Genomic DNA, 16171 nt, shown 5'->3' with positions numbered 1-16171 from the left:
AAGAGCAGAGAACTATGTGAGCAGAGCAGAGCAGAGCGAGAGAGAGAGTGTGGAGAAGAGCAGAAAACTATGTGAGCAGAGCAGAGCAGAGCGAGAGAGAGAGAGCCTCAGTTAAGCCCATAGACTCTGACTATACTTACTGTATACTAATACCTGGGATTCATGTGAAATGGCACCCTATTCCCTATGTAGTGCACTTCTTTTAACCAGACCCCTATTTATGCTCTGGTCAGAAGTCACTACATAGAGAAGTGGAAGTAATTTCAGATCAGATCTATACTCTAGCCTCTGCCTGCCATCCTACCTTCCAGCTTTTGTGGAGGATCCCAGTGTAGTAAAAAAAAGATGGTTCCTAATCTCTAACAGGTATGAGAAAATCTCCCGGCCTAGACTCAAGGCCTCCACCGACGCCAGTTGATATGTGAGCGTCAGAAAACCCATGGCTTTGGTTCGACTCTCTCAGTCTCTCTTTCCCCCAGTCCGACTCCCTGCCTCTTACCTCCCCCTTCCTCTCTTTTCCAGCTCTTTCCTTCTCTCTCCCTTTCTCTCCCCGACCCTCAAAGCCACTCAAGCTTTGATCCCCAACTCCTCTCACAGCTGAGAAGAACAATGGGATCTGTCCCTCCCTCTTTATTTAGTGTAGATCCACTCCTGGGTCCATTAGACTGGGCCATCGATTACAAACAGATGATCTAGGCTGTGTCCCAAAATAGTACCCTATTCCCTACATAGGGCCCTGTTCAAAAGGAGTGCACTGTTAAGAGAATAGGGTGCCATTTGGGACACAATCCTACAGTCACTAAGAGGATCTTGAAATACCCGAGAATGCATGTAGGGGTTCTAGGAAAAGCCCAAGTCATTACGTCACTGGAATGGGAGTCAGGGCAAGATGGCGATAAGCGCTAGCTAGCTAACCCAATGTCTTCACAGCATCACTATTTGATGAAGGGGAACTAAAGAGGACTTTTACACGATGATTTCAGATTTGCATAGAAATGTTGATGACACACAATAAGAACCCCTTTCAGTATTTGTCCGCGGCGTGAATGTGAGTGGTGTTTGCAGGCGCTAGCTCTAGCTAGCCTAGTAGCTTGGCACAGGACCAGCAGGAGGATTAAATGGAGGTGATTGATCAAAGTGTGTGAGCCTGGGGTGTGAGGGGTAGTCCGTCAGGACCACTATGAACATCTGTGCCGGTGTAATTAGCTGTGGTCTGTCGTGTTCATCCAAAATACATTTGGCAAGAGTTCTATCATATACATCCCTATATTATACCATACATATTAGATACCAAATCCTCCTTTATATATAAATATAACATTTATCTGATTTCACATTTTAACAACCAAAAATCTGATAAAATCTCTTGTATACGATGGTACAGACCACTTCCATCAGATGGTGAACTGGACTGTGTGTACAGTATGGTCTCTCCCTACGGCCTCTATAGAGGACAACAGAACACGCTCCGTACCTCTGTACCTCCTCCTCCTCATCCCCTGCCATTCAGCTGCCCTTCATGCTCAGTGACTGGAGCATCGCATGGCGGGCACCGAGGGCAAAAGCTGATTTATCACCTCATTCCCATCCAGATGTGCTTGAGCCCACCACCTACCCACCCACGCATGCAGATTCATTACCAGGACCAGTGGGGAGAGGGGGGCTGTGGTCGGTCATTTCCCCTGCCAGAGGCCCATTACCCAGGCATGGCCAGGAGCCTGGTGCATGGTTAATACAACCGGACTGTAAATTGGATCTCTGACACCCACTATTTACCTTGGAGCTGTACTGATGATCAGGAGAATGAATAAATCCACACCCCGCACAGCATGGTGCCATCAGAGAGAGAGCAGATAAACTCTCTCTGTGTGTGTGTGTGTGTGTGTGTGTGTGTGTGTGTGTGTGTGTGTGTGTGTGTGTGTGTGTGTGTGTGTGTGTGTGTGTGTGTGAGAGAGAGAGAGCGAAAGCGAGAACGATTGGAGAAAGAGAGAGATTGGAGGTGTATTGCATGAACACACACACACATGAATGATGAGAGGGAGGAAAGTGAGTGAGTCTAAGAAAGAGTTTGTTGTCACCCTCCTCCCCCCTCCCTGAGTCCAATCAGCTGGGGAGGTTTCTCCACACACCCGACTGGACCCCGGCGTTAGTTTTAATTAGTCAAATACACCAGCAGTGCGTCTCCAGCCCCGAGCCGTAGCCAGACTCAGCCCCTCAGTGTTTGTGAGGAAGCAGGCCTGTGGAGGAGGCGGAAATGGGTTGCTAGTCTGGGCCGTGTCAGGGCCAGGGGCGAAGGGGGGGGGGTGGAGGTTGGAATGGAAGGGTGTAGCACCAAGGGAGACCGCCACTACGGAGTGACAACTGTTTCAGCCATGGTCCTGGTGTGGTCTTGTCTGGTCCTGGTCTGGGCTAGGCCTTCCGGGGCTGGTTTGTGTCAGAACAGGCAATGGAGGACAGGTGGTGGTGGAGGGGGTAGGGAGGGACAGGAGAGAGAGGGAGGGAGGGACAGGGTAGGGAGGGACAGGAGACGGAGGGAGGGACAGGGTAGGAAGGGAGGGAGGGGGGGGTTGGGAGGGACAGGAGAGAGAGGGAGGGACAGGGAGAGAGAGGGAGGGACAGAGTAGGGAGGAAAGGATAGGGAGGGGAGGGAGAGGGAGGGACAGAGAGTACTGGTACAGGGATTGCTCTCTCCCTCTCCTGCCCTCTCTCTCTCTCTCCCTCTCCTGCCCTCTCTCCCACTCCTGCCCTCTCTCCCTCTCCTGCCCTCTCTCTCTCTCCTGCCCTCTCTCCCTCTCTCTCCTTCTCCTGCCCTCTCTCCTTCTCCTGCCCTCTCTCTCTCCCTCTCCTGCCCTCTCTCCTTCTCCTGCCCTCTCTCTCTCCCTCCCTCTCCTGCCCTCTCTCCCTCTCCTGCCCCCTCTCTCTCCTGCCCTCTCTCTCTCTCTCCCTCTCCTGCCCCCTCTCTCTCTCTCCCTCTCCTGCCCCCTCTCTCTCTCTCCCTCTCCTGCCCTCTCTCCCTCTCCTGCCCTCTCTCCCTCTCCTGCCCCTCTCCCTCTCCTGCCCTCTCTCCCCTCTCCTGCCCTCTCTCCCTCTCCTGCCCTCTCTCCCTCTCCTGCCCTCTCTCTCGCTCTCTCCCTCTCCTGCCGTCTCTCGCTCTCTCCCTCCCTCTCCTGCCCCATCTCTCTCCCTCCCTCTCCCGCCCTCTCTCTCTCTCCCCTCCCGCCCTCTCTCTCTCTCCCTCTCCTGCCCTCTCTCTCTCTCCCTCTCCAGCCCTCTCTCTCTCTCTCTCCTGCCCTCTCTCCCCTTCTCCTGCCCTCTCTCCCTCTCCTGCCCTCTCTCCCTCTCCTGCCCTCTCTCCCTCTCTCTCTCTTTCCCTCTCTCTCTCTCTCCCTCTCCTGCCCTCTCTCCCTCTCTCCTGCCCTCTCTCCCTCTCTCCTGCCCTCTCCCTCTCTCTCCTTCTCCTGCCCTCTCCCCCTCTCCTGCCCTCTCTCCCTCCCTCTCCTGCCCCATCTCTCTCTCCCTCTCCAGCCCCTCTCTCCCTCTCCAGCCCTCTCTCTCTCCCTCTCCAGCCCCTCTCTCTCTCTCTCTCTCCTGCCCTCTCTCTCTCTCCCTCTCCCCTCCCTTACCTGCCCTCTCCTGCCCCATCTCTCTCTCCCTCCCTCACCTGCCCTCTCCAGCCTCTCTCTCTCTCGCCCTCTCTCTCTCCTGCCCTCTCTCTCTCTCCTGCCCTGCCTCTCTCTCTCTCTCTCTCTCTCTCTCTCTCTCTCTCTCTCTCTCTCTCTCTCTCCTCCTGCCCTCTCTCTCTCTCCTTCTCCCTGCCCTCTCTCTCTCTCCTTCTCCTGCCCTCTCCCTCTCTCTCCTTCTCCTGCCCTCTCTCTCCCTCCCTCTCCTGCCCTCTCTCCCTCTCCTGCCCTCTCTCTCTCTCCCTCTCCTGCCCCCTCTCTCTCTCCTCTCCTGCCCTCTCTCCCACTCCTGCCCTCTCTCCCTCTCCTGCCCTCTCTCTCTCTCTCCCTCTCCTGCCGTCTCTCTCTCTCTCCCTCCCTCTCCTGCCCCATCTCTCTCTCCCTCCCTCTCCTGCCCCATCTCTCTCTCCCTCCCTCTCCTGCCCCATCTCTCTCTCCCTCTCTCTCCTGCCCCTCCTCTCTCTCCCTCTCCAGCCCTCTCTCTCTCTCTCCTGCCCTCTCTCCCTCTCTCTCCTTCTCCTGCCCTCTCTCCTTCTCCTGCCCTCTCTCTCTCTCTCTCCCTCTCCTGCCCTCTCTCCTTCTCCTGCCCTCTCTCCTTCTCCTGCCCTCTCCTGCCCTCTCTCCCTCTCCTGCCCTCTCTCTCTCTCCCTCTCCTGCCCCCTCTCTCTCTCTCCCTCTCCTGCCCCCTCTCTCTCTCTCTCCTGCCCCTCTCCTCTCCCTCTCTGCCCTCCTCCCTCCTGCCCTCTCTCCCTCTCCTGCCCTCTCTCCCTCTCCTGCCCTCTCTCCCTCTCCTGCCCTCTCTCCCTCTCCTGCCCTCTCTCTCGCTCTCTCCCTCTCCTGCCGTCTCTCTCTCTCCCTCCCTCTCCTGCCCCATCTCTCTCTCCCTCCCTCTCCTGCCCTCTCTCTCTCTCCCTCTCCTGCCCTCTCTCTCTCTCCCTCTCCTGCCCTCTCTCTCTCTCCCTCTCCAGCCCTCTCTCTCTCTCTCTCCTGCCCTCTCTCCCCTTCTCCTGCCTTCTCTCCTTCTCCTGCCCCCTCTCCCTCTCCTGCCCTCTCTCCCTCTCCTGCCCTCTCTCCCTCTCTCTCTCTCTCCCTCTCTCTCTCTCTCCCTCTCCTGCCCTCTCTCCCTCTCTCCCTCTCTCCTGCCCTCTCCCTCTCTCTCCTTCTCCTGCCCTCTCCTCTCTCCCTCCCTCTCCTGCCCCATCTCTCTCTCCCCCTCCAGCCCTCTCTCTCTCCCTCTCCAGCCCTCTCTCTCCCTCTCCAGCCCTCTCTCTCTCCTGCCCTCTCTCTCTCTCCCTCTCCCTCCCTTACCTGCCCTCTCCTGCCCCATCTCTCTCCCTCCCTCACCTGCCCTCTCCTGCCCCATCTCTCTCTCCCTCCCCTCACCTGCCCTCTCCAGCCCTCTCTCTCTCCCTCTCCAGCCCTCTCTCCCTCTCTCTCGCGCCCTCTCTCTCTCGCGCCCCCCTCTCTCTCCCTCTCTCTACCTCTCTCTCGCCCCTCTCTCTCTCCTGCCCTCTCTCTCGCCCTCTCTCTCTCTCTCCTGCTCTCTCTCTCTCTCCTGCCCTCTCTCTCTCCTGCCCTCTCTCTCTCCTGCCCTCTCTCTCTCCTGCCCTCTCTCTCTCCTGCCCTCTCTCTCTCCTGCCCCTCTCTCTCTCCTGCCCCTCTCTCTCTCCTGCCCCCTCTCTCTCTCCTGCCCTCTCTCTCTCCTGCCCTCTCTCTCTCTCCTGCCCTCTCTCTCTCTCCTGCCCTCCTCTCTCCTGCCCTCTCTCTCTCTCCTGCCTCTCTCTCTCCTGCCCTCTCTCTCTCTCCTGCCCTCTCTCTCTCTCCTGCCCCTCTCTCTCTCTCCTGCCCTCTCTCTCTCCTGCCCTCTCTCTCTCTCCTGCCTCTCTCTCTCTCCTGCCCTCTCCATCTCTCCTGCCCCCTCTCTCTCTCCTGCCCCCTCTCTCTCTCCTGCCCCCTCTCTCTCTCCTGCCCCCTCTCCCTCTCCTGCCCCTCTCTCTCTCCTGCCCTCTCCCTCTCTCCTGCCCCCTCTCTCTCTCCTGCCCTCTCTCTCTCCTGCCCCTCTCTCTCCTGCCCCTCTCTCTCCTGCCCCCTCTCTCTCTCTCCTGCCCCCCTCTCTCTCTCTCTCCTGCCCCCTCTCTCTCTCTCTCTCTCTCTCTCCTGCCCCCTCTCTCTCTCTCCTGCCCTCTCTCTCTCTCCTGCCCTCTCTCTCTCCCTCTCCAGCCCTCTCTCCAGCCCTCTCTCTCTCTCTCTCTCCTGCCCTCTCTCTCTCTCCTGCCCTCTCTCTCTCTCCTGCCCCCTCTCTCTCTCCTGCCTTCTCTCTCTCTCCTGCCCTCTCTCTCTCCTGCCCTCTCTCTCTCCTGCCCTCTCTCTCTCCTGCCCTCTCTCTCTCTCGCCCTCTCACGCTGTCCTTTGTCTGTGATTATGGAAAATCTCACGGCCGTCACACACCAGTGACAATGCAATCTGCATTTTACAGCTTTCACGTAATACGAGTATAAATTAAACATACCCACGCAAACAGGAACCTGCCTTGAGTTGTCGCACAACCCCTACAAACCAGACAACACGCCAAGGACATCCTTCGGTTATTCATTTCCCTTCATTCAAAACGAAGTGCGGTTATGTGGTTACTGTGATACATTTATTTACATAAAAACAGCATGTTTTCCATCCAGATGCAGCTTGTCGAGTGGTTGAGTAAATCACATGACCGTAGACTCGCTGCAGAGGGGGTCTTCCGCCGTCCTTTAAATGTACAGAATATAGAGACTTCATCAGATACGGACCAGCGCCCCTGAAGAAGATTGGCCTTGCCAGTGGCCCCACATAATCACATGCCAATATGTCATAACATTGTAGTATTGGCAAGTATATAGGTGACCTATGCCCAGCAAGTTTCCAACATCGTACGCCTTTATAAACGTCAGCTGGGAATTGAATGAAGATGGGTCCTCTTGTACATTAGCCTGAGCAAAACGTCCCAGAGCTAGCTAACGGAACAGTTGAGTCACTTTGACCTTCAGCTGAACACCCACGGACACTAATCAACCTCTAACACGGTTCCACGGTGAGTGTACTGCTGGAAATGACGACTACTATCGCCCTACTGTGTCCTTGTTGAACGCCGATGTCAAGATGGTGATTTTCTGGCCAGGACTCGGATAGTAAAAGATCTGAGGGAGGTTCAGTGTGAATGTGTTTTGGTTGGTGGACGGGTAATGTTGTACATTTCAAATGTACACACTTAATTCCAACTGAACATACAATTATATTCAACACAACAGAAGTAATTGTGATATCAGAGCAATTAGGATATTTGTTTACGGATCATTTGTTTGGGGCTTCAGAGTGTCTTCAATCAAATACATATTGCATTATATAGGAAGTTATGTTGACCAGCTCTCGTTGTGTTATCTCTGGAGGATATTTTTTCCATGACAAAAATGAAAACACGACGCAAACCAATCTCTTTGGTCCTTTAAAAACCTGCTGTATGTAACATATTGTATTACAGCTTAGAAAATAAATACATGTGACTCTGGATGACATCATGATGTTTGTTTCCAACATTCGAGCTGATTTCAAAACCAGTTCAATCCGCTTTGTGTTGTGTTCCCTTACCTTCATACTAACGAGTATCACCATACTGGTATGGTCCCGGCCCTAGAGTTTACACAGTACACACACAGTGCACTCTGGGCCAGAAGAGGCTGTCTCAGTGGTTGGCTGCCATGTCTGGCACCCTGAGTTACACTTCAGTGGCACCGTTTTAGACGAGAAGTCACACTCTAGTTGTGGGGTCAGCACCCTGTTCGCCTGCCACAGATTTGTTAGAGTGTCAATGAGAGAGTTAGCGCTGTAAGCTAGCGGGCTAGCCGTGGTTTATTGCTATATTGTTGTACCGTGTTGCTGCTGTGGGGAGAGAGGGAGAGGCTGCCTGCCTGTTGGTTCAAAGTGAAGGGAGGATGAATAATGAATGAAAGTAGATCGAGAAAAACACAAACACACTCCGGATTTTTAAGGGCTTTCTCAGACTTTAAAGTGGAGCACTTCATATAGCTTTCAGTGGGATCCCAGTCCTGGAGATGAAAGAATGCTGGATTCAGCAACTCAACTTGACTGAATAGTACTTACTTATCACACAGCCCTGCTGTTGAATGGAACGCAAATAACAGCGTCAATAATGTCAGAGGATTATACCTTTTGCTGATGCTAATGGACTTTAATTGAATTGGATTCAACATCCCAGTTAAGAGCTTTAATGATTCTGTGTGATACCGTGGAGTAATTCATGTCCAGCAGGGGATTTTAGAGATGGAAAAGACAATTAATATTATAACAAATAATACGCAGAAAAACGTCACGTCAACTCTGTGTGTGTGTGTGTGTGTGTGTGTGTGTGTGTGTGTGTGTGTGTGTGTGTGTGTGTGTGTGTGTGTTACATCACCTCTCTGAGCATGGGGTCGGTGATGGAGCTGAGGTTGATGGTCCCTTCATAGGTCAGGTAGTAGAAGACGTTGAGAGACCTGGTGGCCTCAGGACCCTGCTGCTTGTAGCCAAAGATCAGGTCGATCCACTGGTGCAGCTGGCACGACACAAACTCACTCTCCAGAGCCTGGGAAGACAGGAGGAGAGGAGGAGCCATGGTTAGAGGGGATTGGGCTAAATGAAAGGGTTATTGAGCAGAGTGAGGGAGCGAGGACTCATGGTTAGAGGGGATTGGGCTAAATGAAAGGGTTATTGAGCAGAGTGAGGCAGCGAGGACTCATGGTTAGAGGGGATTGGGCTAAATGAAAGGGTTATTGAGCAGAGTGAGGGAGCGAGGACTCATGGTTAGAGGGGATTTGGATAGATAGAGTGGTACAAGAGGACACAAAGATTATATCAATAATAAGAGGTAGGGAATCCTTGCAAATAATTGATTGAAGTTGATGTCACTCATAAGCCACAGAACCAAGGGTGGGATTAGACGAAGTGAAATGATTATTTTTATAGGTCTACTGAAGCATTACGAGCAGATACAGTAGACCTGCTAAACTGCAATACTGCAAATTATGTTCGCCACTAATTGTTGTAATTCCAGAACGCTTACTCCACTCCCCCAACCCCCACAAAAATCTGCAACTCAAAGCAGAACTTGTTCAAAGTCATTTCAATAGCAGATTGCAGCACTGACTATCATCTGCATAATGAAGAAAATGCTCCAAGAGACTCCAATGCTAATCGTGTGAAAACACTCCGTTCTAGTAGGACGTTGGGGACTCATTTTGGACTCTTCTTCCCCTTTCGTGGGACGACGAGGCGAGATAATGTATATAGCGGTGCTTTGGAATGTCTCTGTCTCACCATAACATTGAGATACAAGCTGTTTTTCTACTCATTAGCTGGCAAAGAAGGGAAAACATTTATGGTTTCTCATAAAAAGAGCAATTGTGTTAATTTCTGGAAAAGCTGTCGGCACGGCAACAACAAAGGCTTCTAAACGCGTTCCAAATTAGAATGAGGAGGCCTTGATTGTCATTGCTGCCTTGTGGCACATTAATTCTGTGACAAAACATTAAACCGGTACACTTAAATGGCAATTTATATCATTTAAATGTTTACAGCCGGGGCTGGCCCATCACTCACTTAAATGTGACTTTCTGACAGCTAATTTTCCTTCTAATTCTCTCTCACTCTCTTAATTATAACTTTCAATCAGGGAGGAACGGCGGAGAGAGAGAAAATATGGGGAAAGAAAGGGAGTGCGAGAAAAATGAGATTCAGAGAGAGAGAGAGAGAGAGAGAGAGAGAGAGAGAGAGAGAGAGAGAGAGAGAGAGAGAGAGAGAGAGAGAGAGAGAGAGAGAGAGAGAGAGAGAGAGAGAGGAGGTGGTGAGAGAGAGAGAGAGAGAGAGAGGAGGTGGTGAGCGAGAGAGAGAGAGAGAGAGAGAGAGAGAGAGAGAGAGAGAGAGAGAGAGGTGGTGAGCGAGAAAAAGAAAGAGCGAACAGCTCGACGCCTGCTGCCTGTATGCCATCATGACATCTCCCCCTGACGGGGTGATCGAGCCTCAGCCTGATGGTAAACTGTGAAAGCTCTTGTATAATGACTTTATGAGCCGTGGAAACAACATCAATAAATTGGTCGGTGTCAAGGAGAGAGAAAAAAGGCCCTGGGGCGGCAAAGCACTGAAAGGTCTCTGGGTTTTAATGTGGAACTGGGTCTGGGTCCTAAATGTGACCATGTCCTTCCTACCTACCTACCTACCTTCCTACCTACCTACCAACCTACCTACCCACATATATATATAGCGCCCTATGGGCCCGGGTCAAAATGAGTGCACTAACTAGGGAGTAAAGTACCAACATTGGAATGCAAGCTGGGAAGTGGAGTGGAGGAAGAACACGATTAAAATGAGGACATGTTATAGAAGTGCATAACAAATTGTGTGAATAGGTTACACTTCATGGTTCTTTTTTGTAAATGTTCAACAATTATACTTCCGCAATTATAGTTTGGCAACCTGGAAACATGGTGAAATTAGTAGCCACAGAAAGCACAATTATTTTCCCCCTTTAAAACACACAATCAAATATGCGAGAATATCAATGTTTTGGGAGTAATTATTAACAATAAGACCAAACAGAGCACCCCTGGAACAGAGCACCCCTGGAACAGAGCACCCCTGGAACAGAGCACCCCAGGAACAGAGCACCCCAGGAACAGAGCACCCCGGGAACAGAGCACCCCGGGAACAGAGCACCCCGGGAACAGAGCACCCCTGGAACAGAGCACCCTGGAACAGAGCACCCGGGAACAGAGCACCCCGGGAACAGAGCACCCCGGGAACAGAGCACCCCAGGAACAGAGCACCCCAGGAACAGAGCACCCCAGGAACAGAGCACCCCTGGAACAGAGCACCCCGGGAACAGAGCACCCGGGAACAGAGCACCCCTGGAACAGAGCACCCCTGGAACAGAGCACCCCTGTAACAGGGCACCCCAGGAACAGGGCACCCCAGGAACAGGGCACCCCAGGAACAGAGCACCCCTGGAACAGAGCACCCCGGGAACAGAGCACCCCGGGAACAGAGCACCCCGGGAACAGAGCACCCCGGGAACAGAGCACCCCGGGAACAGAGCACCCCAGGAACAGAGCACCCCTGGAACAGAGCACCCCGGGAACAGAGCACCCCGGGAACAGAGCACCCCGGGAACAGAGCACCCCGGGAACAGAGCACCCCGGGAACAGAGCACCCCAGGAACAGAGCACCCCAGGAACAGAGCACCCCAGGAACAGAGCACCCCGGGAACAGAGCACCCCGGGAACAGAGCACCCCGGGAACAGAGCACCCCGGGAACAGAGCACCCCGGGAACAGAGCACCCCTGGAACAGAGCACCCCTGGAACAGAGCACCCCTGTAACAGGGCACCCCAGGAACAGGGCACCCCAGGAACAGGGCACCCCAGGAACAGGGCACCCCAGGAACAGGGCACCCCAGGAACAGGGCACCCCTGGAACAGAGCACCCCTGGAACAGAGCACCCCTGGAACAGGGCACCCCAGGAACAGAGCACCCCTGGAACAGAGCACCCCAGGAACAGAGCACCCCTGGAACAGAGCACCCCTGGAACAGAGCACCCCTGGAACAGAGCACCCCTGGAACAGAGCACCCCTGGAACAGAGCACCCCTGGAACAGAGCACCCCTGGAACAGAGCACCCCTGGAACAGAGCACCAGAGCACCAGAGCACCAGAGCACCCCTGGAACAGAGCACCCCTGGAACAGAGCACCAGAGCACCCCAGTCCAGGCTTCTTGTCTGCATTTCCTCCGACATAAACACACTTATGTTAATACGTTCAAAGCTCTGTGTCAGAGAGTGATTCATTTTATTAGGGCTACATGTCTATTAGAATCCAGGACAGGCCTCTTAATGACAAGCTGACTGGGGGCCGATGGGGGACCGGTGTGTGTGTGACAGAGAGAGATCAGTTCATTATGCGCTAGGCCTGACCTTTGACGGGGCCCTGCTCCCTCTGTTTCTAAACTAATGCAGAGTCTGATGGCCATTTAATGTGCGTTGCAATCTCCTGTCAATCAAGGCAGGGAAACAAAGAACAGCCTGTGTTATTGCAGCACCCTCTCCAGAGGCCCGCCTTTATGGTAATGAGGTTCTAGCATTTGGGGAAAGGGGAATAGTATTGTGCGTGTGTGTCTGTTTCTGACTGAGATGCAATCGTTTGGTAGTGCCTAGAAATCCCCTCTCTCATCAGTGATTCAGGGAGCGTTTGGTAATGCCTGCAGAGGTATAGTGAACTAGCTCTGTGGTGTGTCTTTCAAAGCCTCTCAGTCTGTGCTGCTAAAAGAGAGGCCCATTGGCAATTCTACCCTGTGTTCTCCCAGACATGTTTGATCAACAAGCAAAACGGTTGTGGGAGAACCATCTCTTTATTTTATTTTTTAAATTCTGTGTGTGTTTGTGTGTGGGGGGGGGCAGTGTATTTTAGTTCTGTGTGTGTTTGTGTGTGGGGGGGGCAGTGTATTTTAGTTCTCTTTTGTTTGATTTTAATTCCATCCTTCAGCCTACCCTCAACTGTGCTGTGATGTTTGACAATGTTTCTGTTGTCAAAGTTTCTACAGTAGTTTCAACGTTTCTACAGATAAATTAAAGATGACAACTTTTGTGAAAAGTATTGTTATATTAAAAACCCTTCTTTGTTAAGTTAAGATAAACTTTCAGCCACCAAACCTTAATCTAAAAACCATTCCTCGTCAAAGGCAGGAGTCTTGTGTAGACTAGAGAGTGCCAGAAGTCTTGTGTAGACTAGAGAGAGCCAGAAGTATTGCGTAGACTAGAGCCAGAAGTATTGCGTAGACTAGAGAGACAGAAGTCTTGCGTAGACTAGAGAGAGAGAGAGAGGTGTTGTGTAGACTAGAGAGAGAGAGAGGTGTTGTGTAGACTAGAGAGAGACAGAAGTGTTATGTAGACTAGAGAGAGCCAGAAGTGTTGCGTAGAATAGAGAGAGAGAAGTGTTGTGTAGACTAGAGAGAGAGAAGTGTTGTGTAGACTAGAGAGAGAGAAGTGTTGTGTAGACTAGAGAGAGAGAAGTGTTGTGTAGACTAGAGAGAGAGAAGTGTTGTGTAGACTAGAGAGAGAGAAGTGTTGTGTAGACTAGAGAGAGAGAAGTGTTGTGTAGACTAGAGAGAGAGAAGTGTTGTGTAGACGAGAGAGAGAAGTGTTGTGTAGACTAGAGAAAGAGAGTGTTGTGTAGACAAGAGAGAGAGAGAGAAGTGTTGTGTAGACTAGAGAGAGAGAGAAGTGTTGTATAGACTAGAGAGAGAGAGAGAAGTGCTGTGTAGACTAGAGAGCCAGGGGTCTTGCGTAGACTAGAGAGACAGAAGTGTTGTGTAGACTAGAGAGCCAGGAGTCTTGTGTAGACTAGAGAGAGCCAGGAGTCTTGTGTAGACTAGAGAGCCAGAAGTGTTGTGTAGACTAGAAAGAGAGAAGTGTTGCGTAGACTAGAGAGAGCAAGAAGTGTTGTGTAGACTAGAGAGCCAGAAGTGTTGTGTAGACTAGAGAGCCAGAAGTGTTGTGTAGACTAGAGAGCCAGAAGTGTTGTGTAGACTAGAGAGCCAGAAGTGTTGTGTAGACTAGAGAGCCAGAAGTGTTGTGTAGACTAGAGAGCCAGAAGTGTTGTGTAGACTAGAGAGCCAGAAGTGTTGTGTAGACTAGAGAGAGCCAGAAGTGTTGTGTAGACTAGAGAGAGCCAGAAGTGTTGTGTAGACTAGAGAGAGCCAGAAGTGTTGTGTAGACTAGAGAGAGCCAGAAGTGTTGTGTAGACTAGAGAGAGCCAGAAGTGTTGTGTAGACTAGAGAGAGCCAAAACTGTTGTGTAGACCAGAGAGCCACATTCCTGAGGAGAGATCCAGATCCACTAAGGGAGATCCAGCAGGCAGCAGGGTTATTGATGGGCCAATTAGCAGCCACTGTCTGTTTCATCCTGTTCCACCGGGAATCCTCTGATAATTCATGAATAATTTAGCATGCCTTTATGTAAATGCCTGGCAGGGGGTGGATGGCACTACACTACTGTTATCAGGAGGTTTCTATTACTACACTACTGTTATCAGGAGGTTTCTATCACCACACTACTGTTATCAGGAGGTTTCTATCACTACACTACTGTTATCAGGAGGTTTCTATCACTACACTACTGTTATCAGGAGGTTTCTATCACTACTGTTATCAGGAGGTTTCTATCACTACTGTTATCAGGAGGTTTCTATCACTACTGTTATCAGGAGGTTTCTATCACTACTGTTATCAGGAGGTTTCTATCAGGAGGTTTCTATCACTACTGTTATCAGGAGGTTTCTATCACCACACTACTGTTATCAGGAGGTTTCTATCACTACACTACTGTTATCAGGAGGTTTATATCACTACACTACTGTTATCAGGAGGTTTCTATCACTACACTACTGTTATCAGGAGGTTTCTATCACTACACTACTGTTATCAGGAGGTTTCTATCACTACACTACTGTTATCAGGAGGTTTCTATCACTACACTACTGTTATCAGGAGGTTTCTATCACTACACTACTGTTATCAGGAGGTTTCTATCACCACACTACTGTTATCAGGAGGTTTCTATCACCACACTACTGTTATCAGGAGGTTTCTATCACCACACTACTGTTATCAGGAGGTTTCTATCACTACACTACTGTTATCAGGAGGTTTCTATCACTACACTACTGTTATCAGGAGGTTTCTATCACCACGCTACTGTTATCAGGAGGTTTCTATCACCACACTACTGTTATCAGGAGGTTTCTATCACCACGCTACTGTTATCAGGAGGTTTCTATCACCACGCTACTGTTATCAGGAGGTTTCTATCACCACGCTACTGTTATCAGGAGGTTTCTATCACCACGCTACTGTTATCAGGAGGTTTCTATCACTACACTACTGTTATCAGGAGGTTTCTATCACCACACTACTGTTATCAGGAGGTTTCTATCACTACTGTTATCAGGAGGTTTCTATCACCACACTACCGTTATCAGGAGGTTTATATCACCACACTACTGTTACCAGGTTTCTATCACCACACTACTGTTATCAGGTTTATATCACCACACTACCGTTATCAGGTTTCTATCACCACACTACCGTTATCAGGAGGTTTCTATCACTACACTACTGTTATCAGGTTTCTATCACCACACTACCGTTATCAGGAGGTTTCTATCACCACACTACCGTTATCAGGAGGTTTATATCACTACACTACTGTTATCAGGAGGTTTCTATCACTACACTACTGTTATCAGGTTTCTATCACCACACTACCGTTATCAGGAGGTTTATATCACTACACTACTGTTATCAGGTTTCTATCACCACACTACCGTTATCAGGAGGTTTCTATCACCACACTACCGTTATCAGGAGGTTTATATCACTACACTACTGTTATCAGGTTTCTATCACCACACTACTGTTATCAGGAGGTTTCTATCACCACACTACCGTTATCAGGAGGTTTCTATCACCACACTACTGTTATCAGGAGGTTTCTATCACTACACTACTGTTATCAGGAGGTTTCTATCACCACACTACTGTTATCAGGAGGTTTCTATCACTACACTACTGTTATCAGGAGGTTTCTATCACTACACTACTGTTATCAGGAGGTTTCTATCACTACACTACTGTTATCAGGAGGTTTCTATCACTACACTACTGTTATCAGGAGGTTTCTATCACTACACTACTGTTATCAGGAGGTTTCTATCACTACACTACTGTTATCAGGAGGTTTCTATCACTACACTACTGTTATCAGGAGGTTTCTATCACTACACTACTGTTATCAGGAGGTTTCTATCACTACACTACTGTTATCAGGAGGTTTCTATCACTACACTATTGTTATCAGGAGGTTTCTATCACTACACTACTGTTATCAGGAGGTTTCTATCACTACACTACTGTTATCAGGAGGTTTCTATCACTACACTACTGTTATCAGGAGGTTTCTATCACTACACTACTGTTATCAGGAGGTTTCTATCACCACACTACTGTTATCAGGAGGTTTCTATCACCACACTACTGTTATCAGGAGGTTTCTATCACTACACTACCGTTATCAGGAGGTTTCTATCACTACACTACTGTTATCAGGAGGTTTCTATCACCACGCTACTGTTATCAGGAGGTTTCTATCACCACACTACTGTTATCAGGAGGTTTCTATCACCACGCTACTGTTATCAGGAGGTTTCTATCACCACGCTACTGTTATCAGGAGGTTTCTATCACCACGCTACTGTTATCAGGAGGTTTCTATCACCACGCTACTGTTATCAGGAGGTTTCTATCACCACACTACTGTTATCAGGAGGTTTCTATCACCACACTACTGTTATCAGGAGGTTTCTATCACTACTGTTATCAGGAGGTTTCTATCACCACACTACCGTTATCAGGAGGTTT

General features: G+C 50.3%; 1 protein-coding gene across 1 annotated transcript in view; it reads right to left on the bottom strand.

Moving 5' to 3' along the window:
• Positions 1-16171, bottom strand: part of LOC118395562 (lipopolysaccharide-responsive and beige-like anchor protein) — a 405339-nt gene that overhangs the window by 68652 nt on the left and 320516 nt on the right. The window contains 1 exon segment of the mRNA XM_052464349.1: positions 8128-8295. Within this exon segment, the coding sequence (XP_052320309.1) occupies positions 8128-8295 (168 nt within the window).

This window comes from Oncorhynchus keta, chromosome 16, assembly GCF_023373465.1.
Source record: "Oncorhynchus keta strain PuntledgeMale-10-30-2019 chromosome 16, Oket_V2, whole genome shotgun sequence".
Classification (NCBI taxonomy): Eukaryota; Metazoa; Chordata; class Actinopteri; order Salmoniformes; family Salmonidae; genus Oncorhynchus; species Oncorhynchus keta.
This window is presented reverse-complemented; position numbering and strand designations above follow the sequence as displayed.